The following is a 22,475-nucleotide window of genomic DNA, read 5'->3' as shown; positions in this document are numbered from 1 at the left end:
AGATCTGGGGATTGACCACAGTTTCTTCTTAGAGGAATTTAAATTAACTTTAGCAAAAACTTTTTATCACCCCTAACAAAACCCACGTTAGGGTAAAACTTTTGCTCTAGGGAAAGTCTTTGACCATACCAGCAATAAAGAAAAGGTGACTAATTTTATCATCCATTCAAACAACAGGTCTAACAGCAAAAGTTTAGACACTGTTTGAATTAAGATTAATTAAAATATAAAGCAGTTGTGTGTAGAGACAGATCAGGGCTGCCATATTGCATTTCTCTGCTGGCCTTCCCTCACGTACCAATCCAAGTTACTTTCAGAATTTCCCACTGAATTGTGTGACCAAGCTGCTAAACTACATGAAATGAAGTAGGTAGTTTCAGAACAACTCCAAGAAAAACAACTAGGCTATTAATAGTGGTCTGTGGTATTTCCATACTGTTATGGGACTTATTGTTTACATATTCTGGCTGTGCCAGGTCTATTAAAGAAATCTGAGAACGCTGAAGACATTAAGATAGTCTTTTTAAACAAGTAAGAATTTAAAGGAGAATTACTTGTAATTACTTCAACATTCCCTATATTCTATGTATTTGTAATTCTATAACCTAAAGGCCAAAACCAATCATTCCATATCTAAGTGGTAAAGAAGATAAACACCTTGGAACAGATTTTTCTTCCCAGTTAGCAGATGTATAGTAAGCTGGCACGATGACTTTATTTATTTGTTTCGGTGGGGGTTGGGGAAAAGCCTTCCTTCTCTATACCTTCTGAAACTGTTTTTGGGCCTACAGTTCCAGCGCTTGCATTGGTCAGAAGAGCTGAAACAGAGGTCCCTGGAGGACTAACTCTTTTTAGAGATTTTTCTTCATGAGGATATTGGCTAAGATTTTGAACTAACTAAGATTCTAGGGGTTCATGGGCTTATCACTAAAGGGAGAAAGCCCAAGGAGAAAAATATTATTATTATAGTAATAATAATAAATAATAATTATAATTAATTTTAATACTAAAATGAAATGTAGCTTTATATCATGACCAAGTTATTAAAGATGAACATATCAGCTACATTAAGATGAAAACAATCAGGTAATCACATGCAGATATCTCTTTGCCTTACGTGTTTAATATCAGATACATATATATATATATTCACACACACAGTGTTTGTGCTGTATCTTTCATACAAATGGTAAATCATGATCAATTAGTTATTTCAGATAGGGGGACAGGATTCTGGGAAGTACCAATGAAAAACTAAAAAACAAAAAAAAAACTAAATACTTAGCCAAATGAGTACAGATTTGCTAAGGAGTGTTGGTTAAAGTCTGAGTAGATCCTTATTCCCATTAATAAGATATATATATTATTTTAACATTTGAATATTTCAAATATGTGTAGGGTGTACAGAACATTTGTCCTAAAATAACCAGCTAATTTGCAATATAAACTTACTGTAAATTAAAAAATCATTAATTTTAAGCTATAACTCCTGAAGAGACGGATATTTTTGTGATTAATGAACTTTGAAAGCTTGAAGTGAACATTTTCTAGAGTGAGCATACCCTGGAGGCAATTTCTATCTCTGCTACTTAAACTTTCTTATTTCCTTGTCTATAATCTGTTTCCTTAACTAGGTCATAACTACTTATTAATCATTATTAAATATTTATTATCCTTTAAGTACTCTTGACCATCATTGTTCTAATCTGATATGTAGAATGACATGAACATAGTTTGTCACATTCAGTATTTGTATAGACATTGAAGGTACTACCGAGAGGAGCAAACCACTAAAATCATCATCAATTTTAACAAAAATAATTTTTTTAAATTTTAAATGAAGCAAAAAGCCTAGATTTAAAGATTAAATTTTATATTGAGTTTGGGAAATTCCATCCTACAGAAACAAAATGAGAGTACTTGGTACTTTTCATGATCTTTCACTTTTATGCCTAGATTTCCTCATCTGGAAAGTATGAATTTTACTAGCTGCACAGATTTTCTTCTTAGGAAGATTTAGAGGAACAAATTCAAATTCCTAAGAATAAAGTTGCTATATGATTTTAAAGTTGTTATTTTTCATCAGCAATGGTTGCATCTGAACTGGCAAATGACAAAATAAAAATAGAATTTTGAATACATAAAATGTACTTGACATATAAATTCACATTATATGTATGGAGTTTTTGTCCTAGACACTTTGTGGAAGTTAAATATACCATAGAAACAATCAGAATTTTCTCATGAAAAAAACAGTAGTTGTGTGCCATATATATTTAAAGCATGCATATTTGACTATTTTCTTCAATTCTTCTGATATTTTCATTTAAAAATTAAACTTATGATTTTTCTTTTTTTCAAAAACAGGGTCTCATCACTCTGTCATCCAGGCTGGAGTGCAGCTGCACAATCACAGCTCACTGTAGCCTTGACCTCCTGAGCTTATGCTCAGCCTCTGCAGTAGCTGGGACTATAGGCATGCACCACTGCGCCGGGCTAATTTTTTTTTTTTTAATGTTTTGTAGAGATGGGAGTCTTCCTATGTTGCCCAGGCTGGTCTTGAACTCCTGGGTCCAAGTGATCCTCCCACTTCTGCCTCCCAAAGTGTTGGGACTACAGGCATGAGCCACCGTCCAAAATTTAGATTTTCTGAAAGAATTAACCAAACAGGTACATTAAATTTTTTGAAGCTGAAAAGGTAGTTTCAATTATTCCCTCACTTATTTGTGAAGAAACCATTAATATCTATGTAAAGTGCTACAAAAATCAGGGGTGAAAAGGACAACAAGCTCCAAAGGCAGAACAACTATTGGGAAAACAGTTTGAGCCTTTTTTCCAGTCTAGGTACAGATTATGGGGTAGAGATGGAGAGTCTCTTTCTGAACTGCCTTACCTTATACCCTTTCTCATTAAAGCTTAACAGAAAGCACTAGAACTTACAATTAATAAGACTATGAAATGAGAGTCATGCTTAGTTTCAAAATTTTAACTCTATAGTCACCAGGTGCTCTCACTTAAAGTAGTTTAGTTATTTCATCATTTTTTACTTCTGGGAGAAATGCTTGGCACATAGTGAACAGGAATGAAAACATGAGACAGCAAAATGTCTCAGCACAATGCAGTCTGAAAGATTCGGAGGCATCCTTTATGTAATAAGTAATGGAGTCACTGGAAAACTGCCTTTAAAAATAGAAGTCTCTTGCCAAAAGTGAAGACTAGCCATAGCATTTGAGAAATGAAGTAGCATGAGGCAAAAAACAGGAAATGTTCAAGGCAAGTTTCTTATGTAAAGACCCATAATGAAATATTTAATAAAGTATCATTTAAACAAACTATGCTAGATAAAAATTTGCATTATATTTCTTAGTCAAGGCAGAGTGGGGTTGAGGGAGTAAGCCGGAGACGGAATTACTACCTGACTAAAAGCAGCTCTAAAATTGTATTACAGGTGTGTGATACAAAAAGAAGTGTAGAGAACAAAGAGAACAATTTATTTTCCTTTATGCCCAGTTGAGCTTCTCTGCCCCAAATGGTTTGTAGAAGACCCTTCTTGCATACTGCCAACAAAATTTTCACATCCACTAGATATTCCAAGACTTATAAGTATTATAAATAAAAAGCAAAAAGGGGTCATTTCTAATCACACAAAAAGGGGAGTTGAGTTTTTGGACTGAAATTCTCGAATTGCCTTTAGCAGAAAAATGAAGCCATTTTAAAAATACTTGGCACAAAAGTTTTTATTCAAGTAAGTGTTAGGTTAAGGGGAGTTAAAAAGAAGGTTTTTCTAACAACGCTTTTTACAACCAAGAGCCATCTAAGGTTAAAGTGGGCTTCCAGATAGTAAAGAGGCATCTGTGGCCAGCCCTTCCTGAAGAAGCTCCTTAAATCAGGGTGTGGCAGACAGAGTTGGTGGAACTTGTCACCACCTAAGAGAATTAGACCATCTCTGGAAGGACCAATGATTAATAATCAGATGGCATTTCTTCATTAGAAAAAAATGAGTATCTCAACAAAGAAAATGCCAGTTAAAATATCTTACTCTGCAAATTCTGCAACTGCACGAAAGGAGAAAATCTGCTTTGGTTCTATAAATTGAAAATCATGAAGTAAGCCAAGTTAAGTACTAGTTGTCTACCTAGAACCTCCAAATTTTGTTTGCATTAGAATTTGAACACTGAAACTGATTTTTTCCTACCTCAACAAATCTTCAAATGTTGACCAACTGGGTCTTTATATCATATTCATTCATAAATACCTTATGAAAAGTGATTGCATCTCAATTCTTATAAGAGGATCACAAATAAGATTCTTCAAGAAAACAAATGTGGAGAGTAGGATCACAAAAACATTTTTTAACTAAGTAACACCTTTGGAAATGCTTTCTCTTTTCCCCCCCACCCCTGTTGAAAAGTAGTAACCTTTCTTTAACTTAAGGATATAATGTTAGGGAATAATGTTAAAATATTGGCCTATTTTAATTTTTTTTTAAGTTCCAGGTTACATGTGCAGAATGTGCAAATGTATACGTGTATATGTGTGCCAAGGTGGTTTGTTGCACTTATTGACCTGTCTTCTAAGTTCCCTCCCCTTGTACCACATACTTCAATAGGCCCTGGTGTGTGTTGTTCCCCTCCCTGTGTCCATGTGTTCTCATTGTTCAACTTCTGCTTATGGGTGAGAACATGTGGTGTTTGGCTTTCTGTCCCTGTGTTAGTCTGCTAAGAATGATGGCTTCTAGCTTCATCCACATCCCTGCAAAGGACATGATCTCATTCTTTTTTATGGCAGCATAGTATTCCATGGTGTGTATGTGCCACATTTTCTTTATGCAGTCTATCATTGACGGGCATTTGGGTTGGTTCCATGACTGCTATTGTAAATAGTGCTGCAGTAAACATACATGTGCATGTGTCTTTACAGTAGAATGATTCATATTCCTTTGGGTATATACCCAGTAATGGGATTTCTGGGTCAAATAGTATTTCTGGTTCTAGATCCTTAAGGAATCGTCATATTGTCTTCCACAATGACTGAACTAATTTACTTTCCCACCAACAGTGTAGAAGTGTTCCTATTTCTCCACAGCCTCGCCAGCATCTACTGTTTCTTGACTTTTTAATAATCACCATTCTGACTGCCATGAAATGGTATCTCATTGTGGTTTTTATTTGCATATCTCTAATGATCAGTGATGTTGAGCTTTTTCTCATGTGTCTGTTGGCCACGTAAATGTCTTCTTTCGAAAAGCGTCTGCTTATATCTTTTCCCCACTTTTTGATGGGGTTGTTTTTATCTTGTAAATTTAAGTTCCTTGTAAATTCTGGATATTAGACCTTTGTCAGATGGGTAGACTGCAAAAATTTTCTCCCATTCTGTAGGTTGCCTGTTTACTCTGGTGATAGTTTCTTTTGCTGTGCAGAAGCTCTTTAGTTTAATTAGATCCTATTTATCAATTTTGCCGTTTGTCTCAATTGCTTTTGGTGTTTTCACCATGAAGTCTTCACCCAGGCCTATGTCCTGAATGATACTGCCTAGGTTTTCTTCTAGGGTTTTTATGGTTTTTGGTTTTACATTTAAGTCTTTAATCCACCTTGAGTTAAAAACACTGGCATATTGTATAATTGTATTCACTATATAAGAAGGGACAAATCTCTTATCAGGGATCTTTGAGTGAGGAAGTGTGTGTTAGTGTTCTAAAGACTGAAAGACTGAAACCCGTGGTACCAGTCTGCAAGATGACCCCAATAATTGCTGACTTCTAGTCACACCCTAGTGTAGTCTCCTCCCACATCAAACAGGGCTGACTTGTGTAACCTACAGGATATTGTGGGAATAACAGTGTATGACTTCCAAGGCTATATCATAACACACATTGTGTCTTCCACCTTGTGCTCTCTTGGATGCTTTCTCTATAGCAAGCTTGTCCAACTCATGGCCTGTGGACAGCACGCAGCCCAGGACAGTTTTGAATGCAGCCCAATGCAAATTCATAAACTTTCTTAAAATATTATGAGATGTTTTGATTTTTTTTAAGTTCATCAGTTATCATTAATGTCAGTGTATTTTATGTGTGGCCCAAGACAATTCTTCTTCCAATGTGGCCCAGGGAAGCCAAAAGATTGGACACCCCTGCTCTAGAGGAAGCCAACTGACAAGTCAGGGTGACACTAAAGCGACTCTATGGAAAGGTGCTCATGACAAGGAACTGAGGCCTCCTTACCAGTCATGTGTGAATGGGCTGTCTTGGAAATGGATCTTCTTGCCCCAGTCAAGCCTTTAGATGGCTGTGACCCCGTCAACATCTTGACAGCAATCACATGAGGCTTTGAGGTAAACTGTTCCCAGATTTCTGATCTGCCAAAAATGCTGAGATTATGCATGTTTATTCTTGTAAATCATTAAGTTTAGGATAATTTGTTTCTACAGCAATAGTTGACAGTCTTTTTTCCCCCTAAGAAATACTAACAGTGATTCAAATGAACATGGCCATCTTAAGGCAAGTTGATGGGCTCTGTGGAGTTACTAGTAATTAGACGGAACCTTATCTCAATAAATTTGCAATGTTTCTTGTTTCTCAAAGTCTCGTACCAAGACCAGCAGCATTGGCATTACCTGGGGGCTCATTGGAAATGCAGAATCTCAAACTCCACCCCAGAGCTCCAGAATAGGAATCTGCATTTTAATGAGATTCCCCTATGACATGTAAATATATTAAAGTTTGAGAAGAAGCACTGATTTATTTGATTCCTGGTGTTACAGTCTGTGGTTGGAAACTCTGGATATACCTTAGGGGTACTTTTAAAAAATACGTTGGAGAAGCCCATCTGCAGAAATTCTGATTTAACTGACCTAGGTTGAGGCCTTTTAAGGTGGTGGCCCTAATGATGCTGCAGGATTTTCCTCTAGAAAAACTACATTGAAGCCTCAGATCAGCTCTGACTTCCTAGCATGCCCCAACCCCGCAAGAAGTTAGATATGCCCAGGCGTACGCCCAGAACTGCCTTGGGAGGAGTATTGTGCACAGAGCAGGAGTCCTCTCTGGAGCTGCCATGCAGGGAGTGTGTGTGTATGCGTTTGGTGGGGCGCACCAACTTCACAGATGCTAACGACCGTTGCATGTGCTTCTACCTTCCTTTATTCATGCTCTTCCAGGACTCAGTTCAACCCAAGAAAAAGCAACTATGCCTTTCTTCCTGAAAGGTCAGTTTGGATTGCTGTCTAGGCTGCTCAGAAAACCAGGTGTTGAATGTTCTAAGGTTTCACGTGCCAAATGGGGACCAAACATTTTTGAGCTTTGTCTTTCCTAATAACAAACTGCAAAGAACTAGTATTTCTCTTAAGTCCTTGGAAAAGATGTTTTTATTGTTGAATAGACACTACTGCACTAAGATTTTCACTATCATGGGTGCTCACAAATGACAGGCCTCTTAAGAAGCTTTAATTGACAACATTAAATATGCGGGTGGGGGAGTGGGTGCAGAATGTCTTTTTCCTTTGTTAGTGCATCCCAGTGACAGAAACAATCCCTGACACATGGTATGCTCTCGATAAATATTCGTTGATTACATAACCCCCCTACCACCCAATAACTTCTCATAATTCATTCAAAGTTACTGAACGTACCATATTAGCGAATCTGCAATGGGAACAGTGGAGGCTGTTTTCTCAAAGGATTTTCTAATACAGCAACATATCTGCTTTAAAAAAAAAAATAAATAGTGTGCCCCAAGCCAATGCTAGGCTTGGGTTTTCTGCAGAGTTTGGCCTGGGGTCCTCACCAGGAGGTTGGCTGGGGATGTGCTCCTTGCCCTTGAATCTCCTTCCTTTGTAGTTTTTGGCCTGCGCGGTTACGTTTCCCAGGCGGAGGAGCGCGCGCCGCGGCTGCGCCCATTAGCGCGCGGCGCCGTGCAGGAGCCGTCAGGCGGGCGGGGCTGCCCGGGACCTGCAGGAGCCGCTCCTCCCGCGCTGGCGCTCGGCCCCCTCCTCCGCCCCCTCCTCCCTCTCTCCGCGGTTTGGCATCCCCCGGGCCGGGAAGCCTCCTCCAGCGCTGACAGCCGGCGGGCGGCGGAGGGAGGCCAGAGCGCGGATGCTCGCCGGTGGGCCGGGCCTGACGGCTGCGTGGGAGGCGGGCTGCATTATTTCCCGCTAGGGCCGCGCTCTGGGGAAGGAAGGGGCCAGGCTCGGCCCTCTCAGCCCCGAACGGGCGGGATCCGGGCTCGGCCGAGGCGGCGGCGCTGCACCCCGGGCCGGGGCCCGCGCGACCTCCCCGGGGGCCTCTTCCACGCTCCGCGCCCCGCCCCACCCTTCCTTCCTTCCTTCCTCCCTCCCTCGCTTCTGCGCTCCTAGGAGCGCTCCGCGCCGCGGACGCCCGAGCTTTGTGTGCGCCCGCGGGCCCGGCGCGCGCCTCGGGCAGCCCAACTTTGCCTCTCCCCGCCGGCTCCGGAGCGGGACTCGTGAGGCGTGGCCGGGTGGAGGAGGCGCTTGCGGGGGCGTGGGGCTCCCCGGCGGGCGGGAGGCACGGAGCGAGCCGCGCTGGACAATGAGCTGGGCAGCTCGGCGCTGCGGCCACTTTTAGCTGAGGGCGCGGGCGGGTCAGCACCTCCGCGGCTCCTCGGCCCCACCTGCGCGGAGAGGGCGGGATGCCAGAGCCAGGTGTCCCCGCGCGTTAAGGACCCTCGCGATCAGACGTCCCTGCACGGGCGCTCACACCCTTAGTCAGCCCGGACGTCTTTTTGCGGGGAGCCCTAGGAGCAGCCGCGATGGCCAGCACCAGGAGTATCGAGCTGGAGCACTTTGAGGAACGGGACAAAAGGCCGCGACCGGGGTCGCGGAGAGGGGCCCCCAGCTCCTCCGGGGGCAGCAGCAGCTCTGGCCCCAAGGGGAACGGGCTCATCCCCAGCCCGGCGCACAGTGCCCACTGCAGCTTCTACCGCACGCGGACCCTGCAGGCCCTCAGCTCGGAGAAGAAGGCCAAGAAGGCACGCTTCTACCGGAACGGGGACCGCTACTTCAAGGGGCTGGTGTTTGCCATCTCCAGTGACCGCTTCCGGTCCTTCGATGCGCTCCTCATCGAGCTCACCCGCTCCCTGTCGGACAACGTGAACCTGCCCCAGGGTGTCCGCACTATCTACACCATCGACGGCAGCCGGAAGGTCACCAGCCTGGACGAGCTGCTGGAAGGTAGGAGGGGAGGGCGTCGCACGGCAGGTGCGGCGGAGCGCCGGCAGGTGCAGTGGGCCCGGGCCCGCGCAGCGGGGAGCCTGCGGGGTACTTTCCAAGCGGCATGAGAATTGATGCTTCTGTCTGTTTCTCTAGAGATTGGCTGGAGGTGGCGGGTGGGGGGCGGTGGGGTGCCCACATACACACTGACTTTCCTTCCCAAGAGATTTGTCTCTTAAAGAAGGGAAAAATTTCCTAATGGTCAGAGGCCAATTGAGGCACTGGTGGCATGTGCTAAGATTGTTGAATTTACTTGTGTTGAAGTGCAGAATGTTTGAGAAAACGGTTCTCCCGTGGGGAGCTGGGTGATCCCCTACTGATAAGCTCTGTTGGACCCTCGGTGTGGACCCTGGTGCAGGGACCTGTCATGTTCCAGTTTTCGGGGTCCTGTCGTGACTGCTGTCAGAAGCTGTGGTTGTGAAATGCTCTAGGTTGGCTTTCCTAGTTTGCTTTGCAGCAGAAGTTACTTGAGGTGAAGAGGGATGATCCTAGTCAGCAGGTCTCAACCTTGGCTTCATCTTCCAAGGGGACTGGGGACTTCAAAAAATACGGGACCCTGATCCCACAACCTCCAGATATCCTGATTAAATTGGTTGGGTTTGGGGTGTGGGTTCGGCGTCTGGAGTCTCCAAAGCCCCCACCACCCAGGTGATTCTCATGTGGAACCATGGTTAACAATCACTGTGCTAAAGGGTTTTCCACGTGCGGTTGGAAAAAAGGTAAATCAAGGTCAATCTCTCCTGCCTTATCCTCTAGTAAGAGTAGCTAATTAGAATGATAGAGGCTATTGGATTCAGCAGTGGGGCCTCATCATAAATTAGTAATTCTGCTGTGTCAACCGTGCCTCGGTCAGAGAGACTGCTTGACTGTATGTTGGGTCATCCTTGAATTCCTGCAATACTTAGGTCTCATCCTTTTCAGGTGGAAAAGGCATTATCAGTAGTCTAGAACCTGTTTCCAGTTCTAAATAACACCCAGAAAGACCAGGCAGAACCCAAGTATGTGCTGACTACGTGTTTTCATACGTCCGCTCTTGTGCATCTTTCTTAATGCAAATGGCACATTCCATGTAGTCACAGCAATAGCTTGGCAGGGAGAGGAAGCTGAACATCAAGCCAAAGGTTTTTCTCATATTATCTCAGCATGCTTTTCTGTCCTGAAGACATTATCCCCATTTTATAGATGAGGAAACTTAGGGAGCGTGCTTGGCCTCACAGTGCCTGCAGCATCTACTTTCTCATCTACAGTTCACCTCTCCTGAGCTAATGTAGCCACATCGAGGAAAACTAAAGGTGGTTGAGTTGATCTATTTAGTCACTGCCATCAGAAGTTTTTGCTGCCTTGCCTAGATGGCAACCCAGCCAAAATTAAATTGACTCTTCAGTCTACATGTGTGCTTGTGACTTCACCCATTCTGTCAGTCAGTTGTGTGTTTTGGTTTTAAGGGCTTCTTGAGGTAAGGGGATAGCTGGAGAAGTATAAAAAAGGAAGATACGATGTTCAAAGGGCCTTGTTTGCTTTTCTTAATCATGTTAAACACTTACAAGCAATATTTGCCTAGCTATATTAAAACCGAGTCGCCAATTTTTTGACGGACCCAAGATCAGATTTGCAGGATCAAGGCAGTGCCTGTTTGCTTAAGCACTTGTTACTCAACATGCCCTTGGGATACTGTTCCTGGTATGGTTTCTTAAGGGTCAACAGTGTTAATATCCTTCTCTAAAGAAATTTTAACAATGGATTTACTACGTAAAATTGACATAATGTAAAGATGAATCTCATTATAGGAGAGATGATTAGATGGACATTATGCATGTCCATTAATAGGAGTACATAGTATAGATTGCGTCTTTTACCGCCCACAGCGTGCATGGCCACTGGGTCTAATTCTGCAACTGTAGTTTCAACTACAAATTGACTGTTAACAGTTTTCCTTCGAATCATTCACTGATTTTTAGTGGATGGGAATTTGGAAAAAATATTATCTATGGAGTCCAAATCATACCAAAATATGATAAATAATATAACAAATATTTGCACAGCCAAAATTTTTTTATGGCTTTTCCCACTTGTTTGAAGAAGTTTTTAATATAATATTACTGCAAAAGAAGAAAACTTGGGCACTTTTTTGTCATATGGAATTCTCTCTGACAATGGGTCTTTAATTCTTGAATTTCTCCCCAAATTAGTAGAATACTCTATAGAAATGCATTTTATTTTTTTAAAGAAAAATATAGGTGCAGTAGCTCATGTCTGTAATCCCAGCCCTTTGGGAGACTGAGGCGGGTGGATCACCTGAAATCAGGAGTTTGAGACCAGCCTGATAAACAAAGTGAAACCCCATCTCTACTTAAAAAACAAAAAATACAAAAATTAGCCGGGTGTGGTGGCATGTGCCTGTAGTCCCAGCTACTCAGGAGGCTGAGACGGGAGAATTGCTTGAACCCAGGAGGCAGAGATTGCAGTGAGTCGAGATCACGCCACTGCACTCCAGTCTGGGCGATGGAGCAGTACTCTGTCTCAATAAAAGAAAAAAGAAAAAAAAAAAAAAGAAAAATAGTCACTAATGCTTACTGTCAATCATTCCAGAATGTAAATAGTTTCAACTTTTATTTAAAATTGTGTGCTCAGATTTTTCATGTAGGAGAACTAAGCAGCTATCCGTGAAGTTATTTGTATTAGTAAAAAATAGGTCTGTGATATATTCACCACATTGTCAAAATTGACTGCTTTATTTCATTTGGGTTGATTATTTTTAATAAAGCTCTCTCAGGCAGTATTTTACAGCATTATGTTCAACTAGGCTCTGCTTCTTCGATCCCATGAAACTTGTAGTTTAGAAGGTATGCTTTTTCTGAAATGTCTTGAGTGAAGAATAGAGAGTGATGACTCAAAACATTAGGACATGAGCATTCATTCAGAGCTCCAATCTCATTGGACTCAGATGACAAAAGATATTTGCATGGCCCAAATTATTTTTTCTTCTGCCCTTGACCTTGAGAGTCTCTGGAGACTAAAAGCTGTTCTAGTGTGAGCTGGCACTCCTCCAACACTACCCTAAACCAACAAGCATCTTCAATTTATTGATTTATCCACCCTTGCTGGATTAAGTTAGAGTTGATGCTGTGCAGTCCTGTAATCCTGTTTATTATTTAAAACTAAATGGGGGACCTCTTCCTGCAGGACTGTGGCTCTTAATCAATATTGGGAAAATTAGTTAAACTGTCTTAAGCTGTGAGCCTGCTGAGCTCAGTATCTGTAATACCCAGCAGAGGATGTCCAGATGACTTGTTCTTCGGCTTTCTTGTTAGTGACTGATTCAGAATTTCTAGTCTTAGTTCCATTCCATGTGTCTTCTCTCCTTCTGAGCATTTTGAAATATTTGTAAAGTTTTGATGTAAAGTTTTGATGAAATATTTGTAAAGTTTTGAAATATTTGTAAAGTTTTGATGAAGAGATATAACCAAGGACAGTAGAAAAAACATGCCTGACCAAGTCAGGATTCCTGAGTTCTGACTAGATTTGAGAAAAATTTCACCTCACTTCCCTGGCCTTAGTGTCCTTTTCTCTGGAATGAGAAGTTGGCAGACCACCTCTCTAAGTTAGGTCTCTTCTGGTTTAAAAATGTGTATGTACCCTTCATTATCTGAGGGGTTATTGGTGGAGCATATGATGGCCTGGGCTGCCTTTCCCTAGCCAGAACCCATCTTCCGGAAAATTGATGAGGCTTTACATGTCCAGATACCAATCACAGAATGGGGTGTATAGCTCTGATGAAGTGCTTGCCAAGAGTCGAAGGTATTAAGAGCTACCTATGTCTGCCTCTCTCATTCCAAAGTAAAATGTCATTTTGTTATTTCTACCTTTTATCCCTTCATAAACAATAAACTGATTGTTTTTTGGCATATGAGAGAATTTTGGTTATTTCGATAATGATACTTTCATTCCTTCATGAAGTTAACTTGAACATTTAAGAAAAATAAGATTCTAAAGAAATCACACACATGAAGTTTGAGGTCCTCCTACCCAACCTATCTACTGCATTTGTTTTGTTAGGTCAGGTCTTTGAAAGTGTTAAATAAACCAAAGTATGTTTCTGCGAGTTTTTAAGTAAAAATGAATTTCCATAAGAACCTAGATTATACTTAGTTGTTTTTTCCTGAAAAACAAACTTTATAATAATAGAAACTGTGGAACTTATTACAGTAAGAAGGAAATAAACTCATGAGTTATCAGGTATTTGCACATAGGAGTCAAAAATGGTGCACACGAAAGTCATACGTGGTGATTGGACTTGGAAAGTTAGTATTGAATCTTAGGTCTGCAAAACTTTCTTTACCTGCGAAACCCTTGGATTCCTAAAGGCCCACTTCAGATAGCACCTGTGAAGTCTCTTTCCACTTGTCTGTGCAGCTGGTCTCAAGTGGTTAGTTGAGGGCATACTATATCCTAGACATGGTCACAAGCTTACGGTCTCTTCCTTCAAAAAATGCATGTTCTCCTAGGAGAGAGATAGGAAACATACACACACACGGAATGGCGTCAGCTAACGTGCTGTAAATGAAGTGATGACATAGGGCAGGATGGCCATATTGGCCGGGGTGGTGGGGAAGGCTTCCTAGAGGAACAGACATTGGAGCCAAGGCCTGAGGTCAAGTTTATAACTCTTTCCTCTGCTTACGGCATTTTTCTTTACTTCTATTATAACCCTTAGCTTTGAGTCTCATGATCTATTGGATCTGTTTTTGCACTCAACTGAGAGAAGCCTGTGGTCAGGGATCTTAAATACAGTCAATTCATTGATTAAATAACCCAGACAATGATTTTACCTCTAAGTCCCTTAGTTGTCAAGGGAAGTTTTGTATGAATTAAGCTTTAATGAGATTCCTAGATATTTGTTAAAATATTTTTTTTGGAAAATTGGATTATGTTTTACATAAACGTATAATTTGGGGGGAAATTCTGTGCTAACCATTTTGGAGGAAATGACTCTTCCATAACATCCTCTTCTATAAATCTGATTGTCCCATCTCATTTCCTTAAAAACAAGGAAAATAAGATGTGCTATAATATAGCTGCATAAGAAGCTCTTTCCAGAGGTAAGAATAACATTTTCACTTAAAGAATAAATGAATCCTAAAAGGTTGGGGAAGGAAAGGGGATATGTGGGAGAGCATTTATGAGATTAGAGTATGACACGGTGATACTCTGGAAGTTATGAGACAAGATTAATGTCTCATGAGTTTTTAAACTATGAAAAGGATATTTTATGGTCCTGTGATATGAAATAAAGGAAACTAGATTCTGTTGGGCAGTGATCATCTAACTGCTTTCTTCATTGCTCGTGAGGCCTAGAGGAGTTGCTGCGGGGTGTGTACCACCTGGCTAGGTCTTTTTTCTGTATCCCTGCTTGCCCATGCTACCACTGCATCTGTGTTTTTGTCTTCTACTTGTAAAGTAAACCATTACCTAAGGATTAGAGATGCTTTTTTTCTCTGCATTGCTACCATTTACTAGATGTTTTGTGAGCAGTCATTGTGTGAGGTACTTTACATGTTTCATTTAACCCTTGTAATACCCTCTGAAATATGGCTGCATTGTTGTCCCCATTTTACAGATGGGGAAGCTGAGGCTCAGAGAGGGTAAAGAAATGGCTGGATTGTACCAATGTTAGAGGTAGAGCTGGCACTTGAGCGCTTTCTCCCTGGCTTCTGAACTTCTGTATTCTTAACTACTGCTTTCTACCACCTGAGAGGAAATGGAGTCCGTTATGTTGGTGGGGACTTTGGGAGGTGTCTTGGTTCATTTTCTGTTGCTATAGCAGAATACCACAGACTAGGTAAGTTATAAAGAAAATAAATTTATTTTCTAGTTCTAGAAGCTAGAAAGTCCAAGGCACGGCGCTGGCATCTGTTGAGGGTCATCCCATGGTGGAAGGTTGGAAGGTGAAAGCAAAGCTAGGATACAGAGAGAGGAAATGGGGTTGAATTCCCTCCTTTTATAACTAACCCACTCCCACAATAACAGCCTTCATCCATGAGGGTGGTACCCTCATGGTCTAATCACCTCTTCAGGCCTCACTTGTTAATATTGTTACAATGGCAATTAAATTTCCAACACACAAAGCTTGGGAGATATGTTCAACCCATAGCAGGAGGTGAATAAATCATAAATGCAGAGACTTCATAGGCTGGATTAGTGCCCAAAGAGGCCCAAGAGAGCTTGTTTGCCCCTTCTACCATGTGAGGATGTAGTGAGAAGTCACCATGAGTGAACCAGGAGCCCTCGCTACACACCATATCTGTCAGCACCTTGATCTTTGATTTCCTCACCTCCAGAACTGTGAGAAATTGATTTCTGTTCATAAGTCACTCTGTCTTTTGTATTTTGTTATAGCAACTTGAACAGACTAATACAGTCTTCTTTTGCCTCTAAAGTTCAGTGATCTTGGGAAATGCTTCTAGGGGTGGGAAAGAGAAATGATCTTGGCTCTATCTGGCTCTATGTCTCTCTCTGAAAGTTGGCTGGGTACTTGATCAGATGTAGTTACCCAGATTTAGATGGAGTTCTTAAAACACCTCAGTAACATACAGGAGGATCTTTTCCATAGACTATCCTCATGAAAGGGAAAATTACAAACCCAACAGGGGTTGGGACCACAATTGTCTTGTTTATCCCTTTATCCCATGCAACAAATGCTTCTGGAATGTGATGTTTTTTGAATTAATTTTATTTTTGTGCCCTATTTAAGATGTTTTAATAGTTGGATATAGGTGGATATATATGCTTTTAAAAATATTTATTTATTAAGATAGCCAGTTAGCTAGATTTATGGAGGTAGCATAAGTTCATGTTAAAGGCAAATATTTCTTGCCCCTTTGTGTTTCAATTTTTAATATATTTTTTTCAAGAAAAATGATGCAGTATATTTATGTCCCAAGAATTTATCAATTTCACTAGTATCTGAGATGCCTGACTTGAGTTTTCTCTTTGGACAGCTATCACAACCAGATTCTTACATACTTATTTCTTGTTATGTGTTTAAATCCCAGGGTTATTCTAAGCCCCCTAATGTTTTCAGTGTCTACGGGAGTTCTTGCCATAACTAAGGCTTAGTTGTGTTCATCTTTAGCATTCTCATTTTAAGCAATTGTTTTTGCCAAATTTTTCATACTTAATTTTAACACAATCTTAATTTTTTAATTTTGTGAGTCAGAAATAGAGTCAGGAGCTTAAACGAATACTCTTTTATTCCCTAAAACATGTTATAATTCGATCCTAATCCCTGGGATATTTTTGTCCTATTTGCTGTGTTTTCAGCAGCCTAAAGGAGAAGTCATTATATTGTAATTTGTCAGAAGCTTTTCCTTATATACTGAAGGAATGGGAAAATACTGGTTTGGAGAGATCGCCCTAAGTACTTTTCATTACACTATAACATTTACCAGCATTTCAAACTAAGTAACTAAAATAACCTGCAATTTTGACCTACTCTGTTACCTTTTGTTTGTTTAATTATAATCACTTGCAACCAAAGTGCAAAATGTTCACAATAGATGTTTTAAAATATTTTCATTGATCTCTTCCTTCACTATATGTTTTTAAAACTTCAGATTACCTTGTTAACTTTTGAAATAGCAATGTGTGGAGGCCAGGGAGGTTTGCCGAAAATCACTGAGATGAGATAGATTAATAGAAGAAAAAGCATGCAAATTTATTTCACATGTATACACAGGAGCCTTCAGAATTAAGACCCAAAGGTACAGGGGAAGTTGTCCATTTTTATGCGTAAGTTCAACAAAGTATGGACAGCCATGTAGATGTATGATTGGACAAAAGGGCATGGTTTAATGTTAATAGACTGAATTGAGACACCCAGCAAGGCCTGTCTGTCTAGATTCTTCTTGGCCTCTGTGAACAACATTCCTTTCTTCTGGGTGTGGGGCAGGACCCTCTCTGGAATGGGGGTCTTGTGACCTACAGTCAGACCAGGTAGGTCAAATCATTTATTTATAGCCATTTTTTACATACGAAATGAAGGAGAAATTAGAGTAATATTTTTAGTGACTGGTTCTGGGGGAAAGGGGTTCAGGTTTCTATGACCTTCCTTGGAGAAGAGGGATTCTAGTTTTCATGGCTAGCTTTGGAGGAGAATGGGACTAACAGCCAAGGGGGTGGGAGAAGGTCAGAGAAAAATGTTTGCCTCTGAGGATGCTACTGAGGCCTTCATGTTGGAGTATTGTTTTCTGAGCCCCAACAGATGCAGTTATTTCTCAAAGGCAGTCATTGAGAGTCTCTCCCCTAATGCCCTTGCTCATCATCTTGGTCTCTTTACTTAATAGTATTTTGCCTTGTCTGCTGAAGAATCAAGAAAAAAGGGGTTCTAGAAACGTATTACTGGTTATATTGTTGTTCATTAAGCCTGTGTGGGAGAACTTGAGAAATAGCCCAGTGTGAACTTGTCTCTCATTAATTTAGTGATCAAAGCCAGTTTCTGGAACATTCTACTTAAATATTACAGTGTATTTAAACATTTAGCAGAGTCCTGGCATGCAGTGGCTGCTTGACAAATGGTGGTGGTCCTCAGCTTTTTTTTTTTTCTTAATGTGTGTCCTTGTAACTTCTTCCTCTACTTCAGTCTCATCCTGCTTATATATGGCAGCCTTCAGATTTTTCTTTTTTCTTTTTAAATTCTTTTTTTTTTAATAACTGGAGACAGAGTCTTTGTTGCCCAGGCTGGCCTCCTGGACTCTAGCACTCCTCTTGCCACAGTCTCCTGATTATCTGGGATTACAGGTGCAAGCCACTACACCCTTCAGATGTTTTGAGACGATGGTCATGCTTTACTACAGGTTGAGTGTCCCTCATCTGAAAATCCAAAATGCTCTAAAATCTGAAACTTTTTGAGTGTTAATGTGATACCACAAATGGAAAATTCCATACTTAACCTCATGTGACAGGTTGCAGTCACAATGCAGGTGCACAACATGTAGTTTTTTTAGCCTTTTCAAGGGGGGAAAAAGATCATTCCAGGCCCTTTCAGCTGTGATAAATATTTTCTGTGCATGCCCACTTCCCCCATGAAAGTACACCCACAAGGAGTAATAAAATGGCACATGTGCAGGCTGGCTGCACCAATGGCAGGGTCTCCACAATGCTCTACATGAGATTAAGACCTGTGTACATTACTCACTATTTTGCTTTGTTGCTTATTCTCTGTTCTGTGGTGTAAAGATACTGTGGAAAACATCAGTAATACTAGCATGATACTCCTAGGGTAATGCAGATATTCCAAAATCTGAAAAAAATCTGCAATCTGAAACTTTTCTTGTCCAAGCGTTTTGGATAAGGAATACCCAACCTGTATTTCCCCTTCTCTCTCTTCCTCTAAACACCATCACCTCTTTTTTGGATGAACATCTGGTTTCTAAATTCTTTATCACTTGCACTGAAACTTTTGAGTTACCGTGATTATCAATCACTTGCTGAAAACTGAGGGCTAAGCTTTCCTCTGACTCACAGCAGGATTAAAATAAAGGCACAGTGGAGAAAGGAGTAAGAGATTATGGAGGAGAGTGTTCAGCAGAGGTCTTCAGAAGCTGAGGAAACTCTGGAGGAAAGTTTTACCTCTGTTTAAATGCACTGGTTGAAGGACCGACCCTATATGTACTATGCACTGTTTATTTACAAATATTATGTGGCCACATTTCGGTTTGAAGGTTTCTCTTTCTCAGTATCCTTAAGGTTGCATTGTTTCTCAAACTTTAACAGTGTTAGCCACTTAAAGATTAAAAACAATATAAAAATCCAACATCCAAATTGCAGAAGCCAAGTATTGCCTTCATTACTTTAATTACTTTAGTTACATTGTCACTTAAATGTTTTTAAATGTAAAATTAGGTGTGCTTATGCATATAGGTTTTACATGGTGATAAACCCAAATTGACAGTATAAATACCAACAAAACTGCATAACCAGTAAAAATGCAAAATAGCAATATGAAGCTAGAGATGCTGTTTGCTCAAACTAAATTGGTGTTCCCAGTGTGATTGTGGTACTGAGTGCTGAGTTAGGTATGCTGTATTTCAGAATGCCATGTAACGAGTCAGTTTTGCATAGCTAATGAGTATTCCTGTAGAGCAAAATTATGTCCTCTGGCCTTAACTTGCTGTGAACATGTCTTATACATATGAAGTCCACTTCCCTTTTTCCTTGTTAATTCCTGGCATAGTTAGAATAGTTGAAGCCAAAAGACTGTTAACTTAGAAGTAGTTGTTCAGATGTTCCAGAATAGGATTACATAAACATTTTAAGTTTGATCATAAAAATAAATGCACTGTGGGCTGGGCACGGTGGCTCATGCCTGTAATCCCAGCACTTTGGGAGGCCGAGGCAGGCAGATCACCTGAGGTTGGGAGATCGAGATCAACATGGAGAAATCCCGTCTCTACTAAAAACACAAAAATTAGCTGGCCGTGGTGGCACTCGCCTGTAATCCCAGCTACTCGGGAGGCTGAGGCAGGAGAATTGCTTGAACCTGGGAGGCAGAGGTTGCAGTGAGCCGAGATCGTGCCATTACACTCCACTCCAGCCTTGGCAACAAGGGCAAAACTCCATCTCAATAATAATAATAAATAAACACACAATGAAAATCTCCATAGTGAGCTCCTGTAGATTTTGGGTAGGCTTGGCCCCATGTATGAGGAGCAAAAATACCAGATCACAGATCTGATCTGCTGGTTCCATCCTACCCAGGAGATTAGGTACGATTTCTTCCTCAGTGGGTAAGCTACAAAGCTTTATGGTTACTGGGTAGGATTTTCATTTTTACATTTAGCTAATTTACTTGACCTTAAGTTAAACTCCTCCCAGATTTCAATGCTAAAACGTGGATTTGTGGACATACCTATTTCTTCATAGATATTCATAGATTCAAAGTAGCTTTTGTACCCCCTTCTCCGTAGAAGGTATCACAGACCATACAACTGGATGTGACTTTAGGAGATGATTTGGTTCAGTCACTTGCCTGCAGGTGTATTGAAAAAGCCCTTGTCTTTGAGGTGAAAGATCTTATTTTGTGTCCCCAGCCCTGCTCCGCAGAAATAGGTGTTACATTCATTGAGCAAATATGTCAGTAATGGTTCAGAGACACGACAAATCAGTATGGAGTGGGAACAGCATCTGGGCCCGAGCAGTGTACTTTGTGTTACTCTGCTAATTCCTTTAAGTTTACATTATGTGTGGTTTGGCCAGGAAACTCAATTAAGTTGTTTGCCATGACAGAATAATAAATCAGTCTTACTTTTTCTTACTCTGTGTTTTTTCTTAACCAGCCGGATGTGGGAACTCATCTGTGATGTATTTAAAATGGACCTTCAAATTATTATCCACCCGGTCTCTCACAAACGCTGCACTTGATGAAGGGCATCGAACCATCTTGTAGAGGCAAATATGCTCAAATATCTTTTCCTTGGTTACATTCTTTTGGAAGCAATGTTTTTCTTACTTTCCGAAGTTAGGAAAAATTCTAGATTCCTAAGATTTTACTAATGTTAGACCTGAAGTGTCTTTCCTTTTCTTTCCTTTTTGTCTTCCTTTTTCTGTGTTACCATATTTAAGTATGTGTGTGTGTATCCTTTTCTCTAAGTTTGAAGAGTCCTCGCACTTTAGATTTGTAAATAAGTTTTCGTTTTTATCATTAAGTTCAGTGCTTGCTTCCACTCCTAGAGTTAGGCATAGTCTCAGTATCCAAATTTTATATAACTCAATTTCTGCCACAAATGTCAAGACAGTTTGTAATTACAAACTAGTTAGTCGTTTAGGCGTTTACGGGACATAGTTTAACAGAGGTGTATGTGAGACTTTATAATAACTGATAGAAAAGTAGCCTGAAACTGCTATTGTTAAAATTTCCACCTACATGAGATTCCATGTAGTTCTTTGTCCTAACAGGAACATTTGTGTGTGTTTGTGTGTGTATGTGTGTGTGAGGAACACAACATGAGATCTACCCTTTCAAATTTAAGTACAACGTATGGTAGTATTAACTAATAGGCACAGTGTTGTACAGCCGATCTCCAGAACTTGCTTATCTTCATAACTGGAACTTCATACTCACTGAGCAGCAGCCTCCCATGTCCCTTTCCCCTCACCCCCTGGCAAACACTATTCTGGTCTCTGTTTTTATGAATTTAACTTTTTAGATACCCTATGTAAGTGAAGCCACGTGTATTTGTTCTTCTGTGGCTGGCTTATTTCATTTAACGTAATGTCCCCCAGGTTTGTCCATGTTATTGCATATGGCAGAATTTGCTTCATTTTTAAAGACTGAATAATATCTTATTGTATGTATATACTACATTTTCCTTTCTTAGCTATTGTGAATGATGGTGTAATGAGCATGAGAGTGCCAGTATCTTTTTGAGATGCTGGTATCAGTTCTTCTGGATATATACCAAAAGTACAATTGCTGGATCACATGGTAGTTTTATTTTTACTTTTTGAGGAACTTTCACACTGTTTCCATAGCAGCCATACCCTTTTACATTCCCACCAATGGTGTACTAGAGTTCCAATATCTCTACATCTTCTCTAATACCTTTTTTTAAAAAAAACCCAGTCATCCTAACAGGAGTGAGGTGATATCTGTTGTGGTTTTGAGTTGCATTTCCATGATAATTATTGATGTTGAGCATCTTTTCATATACTTGGCCATTTGTATGTCTTTTTTGAAATGTCTATTCAAATCCTTTCTTTTTAAAATTTTGTTTTGGGGTTTTTGTACTATTTCTTATACTTTTTGAATATTAAAGGATAAAAATCACACAATCTCAATAGATGCAGAATGCAGAAAAAGCATTTGATAAAATTCAACATGTTTTCATGATGAAAACACCCAATAAACTAGGTATAGAAGGAATTTACCTCAAAATAATAAAGACCATATATGAAAAGCCCACAGCCAATATCATACTTAACAGTAGAAAAACTTTTCTCTAAGATCAAGAATAAGACAAGGATGCCCCCTTTTGCCACTTCATTCAACCTAGTACTGGAAGTCTTAGCAAGAACAACTTGGCAAGAAAAAGAAATATAAGGCATCTAAATCAGAAAGGAAGAAGCATAATTATCTGTTTGCAGAAGATATGATCTTATATGTAGAAAACCGTAAGGACCACACAAAAATTGTTAAACTAATATATTCAGTAAACCTTTAGGATGCAAAATCATACATAAATCAGTTGTTTTATACGCTA

General features: G+C 40.4%; 3 protein-coding genes across 10 annotated transcripts in view; all 3 read left to right on the top strand.

The window, feature by feature from the left end:
- RPS3A (ribosomal protein S3A) overlaps positions 1-22,475 on the top strand; it is a 1,130,248-nt gene that overhangs the window by 97,385 nt on the left and 1,010,388 nt on the right. The window lies entirely within an intron of this gene.
- The window catches only part of MAB21L2 (mab-21 like 2), a 501,930-nt gene continuing 486,914 nt past the window's right edge, over positions 7,460-22,475 (top strand). The window contains exon 1 of the mRNA XM_050791181.1: positions 7,460-7,474. The gene's annotated coding sequence lies outside the window, so the exon portion shown is untranslated. The remainder of the gene's footprint in view (positions 7,475-22,475) is intronic.
- DCLK2 (doublecortin like kinase 2) overlaps positions 8,006-22,475 on the top strand; it is a 179,300-nt gene continuing 164,830 nt past the window's right edge. For 3 of the 6 annotated variants that reach the window (XR_007725790.1, XM_050791172.1, XM_050791176.1), the window contains exon 1: positions 8,480-9,180. Coding sequence is in view for 5 of the 6 variants with exons in the window: in XM_050791172.1 (XP_050647129.1) it covers positions 8,760-9,180 (421 nt within the window). In the remaining variant the exon portion in view is untranslated. Of the gene's footprint in view, positions 9,181-22,475 lie in introns of all 6 variants that reach the window. The other 3 variants (XM_050791175.1, XM_050791171.1, XM_050791174.1) reach the window with 2 other exon arrangements.

Source organism: Macaca thibetana, chromosome 5, assembly GCF_024542745.1.
Source record: "Macaca thibetana thibetana isolate TM-01 chromosome 5, ASM2454274v1, whole genome shotgun sequence".
Taxonomy (NCBI): Eukaryota; Metazoa; Chordata; class Mammalia; order Primates; family Cercopithecidae; genus Macaca; species Macaca thibetana.
Note: the sequence above shows the minus strand (reverse complement) of the source record. Positions and strands in the feature narration are given on the sequence as shown.